Source organism: Bactrocera tryoni, unplaced genomic scaffold, assembly GCF_016617805.1.
Source record: "Bactrocera tryoni isolate S06 unplaced genomic scaffold, CSIRO_BtryS06_freeze2 scaffold_25, whole genome shotgun sequence".
Classification (NCBI taxonomy): Eukaryota; Metazoa; Arthropoda; class Insecta; order Diptera; family Tephritidae; genus Bactrocera; species Bactrocera tryoni.
In genome coordinates this window covers 3,883,682-3,892,907 of record NW_024395977.1, presented here as the reverse complement: position 1 = coordinate 3,892,907, position 9,226 = coordinate 3,883,682, and the positions used below count along the sequence as shown (strand labels likewise).

The 9,226-nt window shown below is 32.8% G+C and overlaps 1 protein-coding gene across 1 annotated transcript; it reads right to left on the bottom strand.

Annotated features, from left to right (window-relative positions):
• Nucleotides 1-725: 725 nt before the first annotated feature.
• LOC120780390 lies at nt 726-7,830 on the bottom strand. The gene is made up of 2 exons (XM_040112676.1): nt 7,821-7,830; nt 726-1,527 (listed from the first exon to the last, which is right to left on the bottom strand). The coding sequence occupies exons 1-2, from the start codon at nt 7,828-7,830 to the stop codon at nt 815-817; spliced, it is 723 nt and encodes a 240-aa protein (XP_039968610.1). The 3' UTR covers nt 726-814.
• Between the last annotated feature and the right edge of the window lie 1,396 nt (nt 7,831-9,226).

The window sequence follows — 9,226 nt, the reverse complement described above, 5'->3', positions numbered from 1 at the left end:
TAGACGATGAAAAGACAAATGTGTTGATTTTTTTAAATGCAAATCAGTAATAATGAAAAAAATGTTTTAGTTTTGTTTTCAAAATTTATATTAAATGTGTAGGTGAGCTAACTTTTTACTTGTTCTTACTTAATTACTTTAACTTATTTTTATAATTTGAATTATATTAATATTATTTTCAATCTAAAGGGCGAAAAAAACTTTTTACTTTTGAAAATCAAATAATTTTTCTTCCATTTAAAATCTGAACATGTGCAATTTGAAATAAAGAGTATTTTTTGTCAACTTTAAATGACTAATATTAATATTAATCAATATTAATAAATATAAAATCCATGCTAATTGTATTTTGTTGAATATACAAATTATTATGTTTTAATTTATGAAAAATCAAATTAAATTACTTTTAAACGACTAATATATGTAGGAAGACTTAGCCTAGGACCCAATCAGAAATATCCAAAGGCCCAATTTGCCAAATTCCATTCATATTCAGAGGTAAATCACAAAATTTTCAAGGAAACTTGTTCATTTAATTTCATTAAAATATCACATATTTTGATCAACCTGTAAGGTTTTAAATATACCTACGTTTATTAGTCTTCCTTACAAGATGAATATATGTATGTATATTAAATCAGGAAAAGAGTTTGAGTTTAGAAATTAACAGGAATATTTCTATGCATTCATTAGATAGGTATACTTGGAATAATAATCTCAAGTGATATATTAATACATTATATACTAGTATTTGTGGGGAACCGTTATATTTAATAATATAGTTGACATTGATAAACTTTTGCATATGCAGGTTTCAGATATTCATTTCTTTCATCATATCTTGCAACTGCTTTTCTTCCTTGATAATGATTGGTAACCATTTTTCGGACGGTATAAACAATGGTTTATATTTAAAGTGGATCGATTCTGTTGTGCTTTTATTGTAATATTTATTTTCAGATGGATTATCCTCAATTATGTCCACCAATCTATTAATTTCTTGTAAAAGTTCGTCAATGGAAAGCAAAAACAATTCGCAATCTTTTTCAATATAATAACGATCATTACCGTGGTAAATACTACTTTCTTGTTGCGGGGAAATAAAACTCCGGGGTGAATGATTAGCTTGAATAGCATACGGCACAAATTTTTTCGAGTTATTATCAGCAGCCAAGTCCCCATATTCAAAATTCCATGATAAAAGAGTAGGTTGTTGAAGATTTGGCCTAAAGTTATTTTTCCGCAATTCCTTAATATCGATTTCAATATTAGGAACGCTTTTCTCCAGTCCAGGATCCATCGAGTTATCAGATTTATAATGCAACTTTTTATTTCGTTTCCCGTAATCTGCACTAACTGCATCTTTTTCTATAACATTTCTATCCCTTAATTCATTTATTTTTCCGTAATTAATCAAATATGTATTCAAAAAGATATCTCCAGGAATCCTTGGAAGTAGAGTTTGAGTAGCTTCATTGGAAACTCTTACATAGTCAGTCATTTGCGCAACGGAATATGTTAAAATAACTGAAATAAAAATTAAAAAAAGAATCAATATATGTAAAACAAAACATTATATTTATTATATATTAACTATGAATATATAAGGTTCCCACCGGTCGCTGTTTTTTAATTAATTGGAATTTTAATCGGAGAAATTCACCTCCCGACGAAGGAACTCACTTCATGAAATATTAATATAATAGGATTTTTATCATATATGACCTTTTTTTTAATTTCTAATATATGTACATAGGTATATACTGACTCGAACATTGATTTGCTCCGGTCAATTATTATGTCAATGCAGGGGCGTCGCGAGGATCCAGATCATGGGGGGGTGAGTAACTTTGAAATGCCGACTCATTTCAAGAATTTGCGATTTAATGTATATGTTTATAAATATATATAAAATAAGGATATCTTCATTTCTGATAAAGTATTACGGAGAAGTTTGACAACATAATAGCATAATTCATTATTTTATTCTCAAATAAGTATTGTACATATTAGTATAATCATCATTTAATATGTTTATCTTAATATAAAATACATATATTGTTCAGCCACGTGTTACGCGGGAAAAAACAAGATTTTTTTAAGAAATTGAATTGCAAAAAATATAAATTTCTGAGTTATATTTTCACTCTGCGATGTTTCAACATTGACCATTTTCCAACAACATCGCGCAGATCGATTTCGTCTACTTTATCCTTTGAAGAAGAAAGCAGCATCAAAGAATTCAAACGTTCATCCCCCATTGTTGTACGCAAATCGTTGAAAACAAATTTCAATTTACTAAAAGAACGTTCACATGAAGCTGACGTGACAGGAGCAGTCATTATGTAATGAACAATTTTGTATGCAGAAGGAATGACCTTTCTCAATTTGTACACTACTATAGAAATGTCATCGAAAGATTTACACTCTTTACATGAATCAAAAAGAATTTGTGTTTCAGCAAAAATACAATCTAGATCTTCACTGAAGAACTTAGGTTCCAATTGCGCAACAAATTGTATAGATTCTATTGTAATATTTCTTCTGTTAGCTGGAATCCTGAACATCTCTTGAATGCGTTTGAAGGTTGACATAGTTTCTTGCAAATTATCTTGAATACAATTTGTGAAATTTTCGAGGACAATTTTGAATTTTTTTTCTATAAAATGTCTGGAAATCAAAATTACAAGCAGTTGCTGGATTATCGTCATATTTCTTCGGAGCACGGCGTGTTCTGTGGTGTTTCGAAAAGTCATTTTCAGGGTTGATCTGACACTTTTCAGCAAATGCAACTGAACTCGCTAGCAATGCGTTAATTTGTGAATCGACATTCATTTGTTGGAATGACGCTGATGTGCTTTCAATCAGCAATAATGCGTCAATGACGTTCAATTTCTCGGCTTCCAAACTTTCTGTCAAATTTTTTACTTTAAACATTACATTTTTACAAAAACATAACTAGCTAATAAAATCAAAATCCAGAATTTTTTTAAGCAGACCAGAAGCTAATGTACGTGTATTGTTATCAAAATTTTCTGAATCTTTTTGAATGACTTCCAAAGCGTTAACAATACCTTCGAAAGAAATCCACACAGCTTTTACTGTTTCAGCCCGAGCAGTCCATCGTGTTATTGACAGGTTTTTCAGTTGCAATGCATTCTCAATATCATTTAATTCTTTTCGCAAACTAAGAAAACGTTTCGTACTTCCAGAAAAAAAAAACGTACAGTGTTTCTAAAACGTTAAAGAATCCTTTAATCAAAACACTTGCATTGCATGATGTTTCAACAAATATGTTGATCCGATGAGCATGACATGGTATATAAGGGATAGTTTTCTCACATTTTTCTGACAATTTTCGCTGGGTTCCTTTATACTTGCCAGACATGTTTTTTGCAAAATCGTAGGACTGGAAAACAATTTTTTTGATCGAAATCCCCATTGAATCAAGAGCTTTTACAAATTTTTTTGGCCAACTCTTCGCCCGATTTTTTTTATATATATATTATTATATTGCACATATAAAAGTAAATTAAAAGATAACCGACTTTTGAAAGAATGGCGATCGACAGTAAATTCATTCTTCGAACTTAAAAAAAAATATATTCAACCCCTGTTATTCGAACATTGTAGTGTTTTAATAATCCTCGTGGAAATTACGAAAAGATGTCTTTTTAAGCTTGCTTCCGCAATTATAGAGCTACATATTTATTGCGTTTTACTGAAGTTAGAATTTTCATAAATGCCGGCTAGTGAATTCGCAATGGATATGACGTAAAAGTTAATGTGCAATAATATATTTTGATGAAAATCTTAAAAATATTCAATAAGTTTTGACAACAAATTTCCGGGTACTTGGCAACTCTTACTGGAATTGCCGAAAGGAACTTTCAAATTTTCAGTTATGATATTAAAACGGCCGAAAATGCCGACTCGTTCATAGATGGGGGGGTGTCAGAAAAAAATGTAAACAAACAAATTTTTTTAAAGCAATGAATCTAATTTCATCTGAAAATCGACTTAACAAATGAAAAAAATGCATCCATTATTTCTATTATATGGAAAATATTAAAAAAGCCGTCTTTTTATTTCAAAATACTATATGACAATCTTTTCTTTTGATAAATATTAAGCGATGTGAATTCTTGAATGACAATAACAGCTGTTTTTTGATCTTTCTAACGGCAGTGAGAACTCTGTTGGGTTATGAAATCCTTAAATATAATCTAATCTTTTAAATTTTCGGTCTGAACATGGTACTAGACGCTCTTTACAGGATTACATACTCGATTTACTTTGTCCACAATATGGTCGCATATGTTGCTGCCACCCTCTTTTATTTATAATTAGATACATATTAAATCTAAAGATTTATAATGTTGCCAGAATATATTTACATATATATAAAGCTGCCACAGTTCGACTATCCCGACTTATAATCGTCCCGATTACGCTTTCATTAGAGAGACTATGGTCTAACCTAGGTTTCACATTTGCTATTTTCCATATTCCTTCATATTTCTCTATGTAAATACTTGTCATTCAGAAGTATTTTGCAAACTCTATGGGGACCCTTGAACTTGGGGCATTCCTTTTACATACACCTGGAGTACTTATATAATTTTTTACCATAACATAATCCCCTTCCATATACTTTCTTTGCGTCCGGTGTTTATCTTTCAGTAATTTATTATAATTTTGAGACTTTGAAATATTTTCTGCTGCCTTATCCCTAATTTCTGCTAAGTTACGCTTATTTTTGTTTAAAACATTTTCTTTTAGTCTTTCTCTAAGAAAGTCAACGACAGTTCCCCTTTGTAAAATTTTTGAAAAGTAGTTCGCTTAGAGTTGTGCTTATACATACTACGTTGCATTGTATTGTTTAAAGCATACTCTATGTCTGGTAAAAATTTTTCTAAGCTAAAAGTAGAGCAACCGCTGGTTAGTTTTGCTATCATTGGTGCAAGACTACGATTGACGCGCCCCACCTCTCCATTAGCTTGTAGCGATCCAGTCGCAATTTTGACATGTTTTACGTTATTTGTTTCTAAAAAATTTCAAAATCTTTTGATGTGAACGCACTGCCCCGATCAGATAACAATATCCTTGGACGATTGTAATTACTAAAATACGGTTCTAAACAGCTCGGGACCTCCCTCGTGCCTGCTGAACACATCGCATATAACTTAACAAATTTAGTCAACCCATTTATAACCAAAAATAATATTTTTATTATTGCACTGAAAGCTTTGTCATTTCCCATATGACCCATTTCATCGTGATACTTTCTAAATAATTGTTCTTCCATCTCAATTGGTATATAAAATAATATATTTTGGCCGTTTTTTCTACAAGCTAAGCCATTACGCATTTCAGAAACAGCATTTTTCCTATTTTTCAACTCTCCCCGGATCCCTATAATTTTTCTTTCCCGATTTTGGCAAATTGACAGATTTTGCTCAAACGTGTTTTCTTCAAGAACTAGGATATTTGAAGTGCGACTAAGTGCGCCCAAATGAAGCATTCTGTTCCCGTTACGATGTTCGAGAACATATTGAACAAGTGCCCATCTGGCTATCCTCAGATTTATTTCCTTCTTATTTAAAGTGTGAGTGTATTGCAATCAGTGATTATCTTAAACTTTGATCCTTGCAGATATACCCTAAATCTCCGAAGTGCATAAATAATTGCAAGTGTTTTCAGCTCAAAGCTGTGGTATTTAGATTCGGGATCGCTTGTATGTTTCGAAAAATAAAAGACTGGTTGAAATTTGTCGTCGTTTTTTTTGTTGTAATAATATTGCACCTAATTCCTGTGAGCTTGCATCGCAATGCAGCTCTGTATCATCGCTTGAATCGTAAATCGCTAAGATAGAAGACCCAATTCATTTATTTTTAAGTTTCTCAAAAGACTGTAACTCATCTTCTCCAAATGTAAATTTAACGTTTTTTTTAGTTTGTATAGAGGCTGAGCTTCTCGTGAAAAATTCTTAACGAATCTTCGAAAGTATGAACATAAGCCCAAAAAACTATGTACAGATTTTGTGTTTCTGGGCATAGGAAAGTTCACTATAACTTCTACATTCTTTTTATTCGATCGAATACCTTTACTCGAAACGTTATATCCTAAATAGCGTATTTCTGCCTCCATAAAATGGAATTTGTCTAATCTCAATTCTAATTTGTTTTGTACTAACTTATCTAAAACTTTCTGTAAAATGTACTATAGCTATCGCGATATCGTCTAAATAAATAGCAAGTTTCTCTGCTCGAATTAGATCATCGAAAAAGTGCTTAAAACCGCTGAAAAGATGAAGGGGTATTTTTCAGACCGAAATGCATTTTCAAAAACTCGTACTGTCGCAAAAGAAGTGTATTTAATCGATTCTTCAACCATGTCTACGTCATAGAACGCATTAAGTCATCTAAAACAACCTTAACTTTTTGTTTTTCACTGTATGACAGTCTTCTCGGAGGGCAATTAAAGGTTTTTCTGTACTCAGCAATAGCTTCATCTCACATCTATTTTTGGCGTATCGAGACGCTCACAACACATATAAGTGTAAGTTATTAAGTACAGTTTTCATTGATCTATTACACTCTTCATCAAATGTATTATTTCCGACTTTGAAATTCGAATCTTCCATATTAGAGTCTAATTTTAAATTATATTTACTTAAAAAGTGTCTTCTTAAAATGATTGGATAAGTCATCGTTTCATTTGTTTCAACTAACATTGTTAATTCAATACTTATGTTTATTTCACCATATTTTAAGAGTACATTATTTTTTCTGTTTATTAATACATCTGATATGAACTGTTGGCGAACAAAACTAATATGGCTTCCCGTATCCATTAGCGATTGTAATAAAGTTTTTAACTAAATTTGGAATTAATAAATAAATAATTTAAAAATCTTACAAAATCATCGTCTTCCGTCAATGCTTTACAGTGCGGCTCTTCCTTTGAGAACAATTTCTGTACATATGTACATGGCAAGCACCATGCTCTCGTTTGGGGTTTCGGCATACATTTGCTAAAAGTCCAAGGAGTTACAATTGAAGCATCTCGCGATCTCCGCTGCCTGTTGTCCATTACTCGACTACACATGTCGATTAACTGCTGTCATTTTCTTTGGTATATACCATGGCAATTGAATATTTCGAAATGCTTCTGACAATTCATATTTGTTATTCATTTTAGCTTGCGAATGTAAAGTGTTATCCGGAATACCGTGGTTTCAAAATTTTTCTTTAGCATCAAATTGTTGTTTTTTCTTCAAAGAGAGAGCTCATTTCCATTAAAAACTTATCAATAAGCATTGCAATCAAATCACAAAAATTTAGCGCATTACCTTTTAATTTATTTGCAATTAGCGCTCTTATGTTGTTATCATCAAGTTGGTAAACACTCTGAATATTTTTTAGTTGTGCTTGCCATAATTTAAAGCATTCACCACTACCAGGAAAGTCAGAAATATGCTCGTTCACATCGGCGAACTTTTGCTTGTTGGAAATGTTTCTTGTTTCATCATCACTATTTCTCAACTGTTCTTTTTCACTCTTTAGAAGTTCGTTTTCCATTTGCTTTAGTTCTCATTCACGCTTCAACCATTGTTAAATTCACCACACTTGTCGGTAATGTTTGTACTGCTCCTTCGTTGATTTCCTCAGGAATCGTGACTTGTTTATAGTCAGCGTCAGCGTCAACCGTCGAATTTCGACGAAGCCCCTCAGAAATTTGTTGTAGGCGAACAATTAGTTCGGCTTTATTACTTGTTGTTTTATGCCCGAGCAAACGCAAACTAAACCAATGCTCACTTGGCAACATTTTGGGTACAATACATTATATTGGACGTTCTTTAAATGATTACGCACTCGTTTTACTTTTGTCCACAATATGGTCGCATATGTTGCTGCCACTCTATTTTATTTATAATTAGATACATAATGAATTTACAGACTCATAATATTGCCAGAATATATAATTTACATATTTATAAAGCTGCCACACTTATAATTTTTATTTATAGTTAGTTTTTAATTTTTATTATAGTTAGAGTTATAGGTCACCCAGAACCCAACGCGTGGAGGTGGCTGCTCTTCGGGTTCTTCCCAAGCCTAACCCAACCAACCAGGCATATGACAGGCTTGTTTTAGTCTGAATCTGTGTCAAATTTATTGATAAAATCAGATTTTGTACTAAACTTTGGCACTTGTTGCCTAGATTTCAGTGTAGAGCGTATAAAACGATCACGAGATTGGGGGCCAATAACTTTAGAAGATGCCTCTGTCACCATACCTCTGCAGTGTCTCCCGACAGCCCTTTTATGAGTTATTCGTTAGAAACTGAACAAAGAACTGGTGGAACAGTCAAGGTAATAGTCTTCCAGTTAATCATATCGTAATAATTATTAGCTTTGAAATTCAGCTTTGGCACTTTATTACATCTAACCCTTCCATTTACAGTGTCAGACTCTGCTTCTCTGGCTGCCAGAAGACGGTCAAGGGCCAACTTTCTGACTTATATCCGTTCGTCAGTCATCATACTAAGGAGAATGTTTTCTGGAAGAGCAAAGAAAGCATTCTGTTGAATGGATGAATCGACAACCTTGCGCCGTTTAGCAGGTAAGTATCTTGATCTTTGAGTTGCAGCATAGAGATGGCGCGAGCCATCTTTGATTGAACTGTTGAATCTTATTGAGAACCACAAAGGTGAGTAAACTGTAAGTATGTACTTGACCAAAATCTTTATTTCCTTTGTTGGTTTGTCAGTAGAAATGTATAATCTCAGAATTCTATTTGCACAGGTGAGCCAGCGAGATTTGCACATGTTACCTGGATGCATCGACGCTAAACCTGAGGAACATTGACCGGAATAACAGCTTCTGATATTTTATAGGATAAGCTTGGTCTGTGCTAAGTTGGGTCGAATTAATAACTTCAGAAGGTAATTGGCAGGATGAAAACTTTCAAATTTGACAACAGGCAACTTCTCACAATCAGGGAGCAGTTTACCTATGTCGCCAGAGAATGTATTTGGACTCTTTGAGACACCATCTATGTGTTCGAAAAGAGCACGAAATGGAAGTTCGTTGAAATGTAGAAGACAAACAACCCACTCTAATGGCATACCTATTCTTTCTTCTAGTTTCCGAATGATTTCACCTTTCCAACCTGTGTTCGTGTTGGTGCCATCAGCATCGACAACTTCTAAATGTTCCACA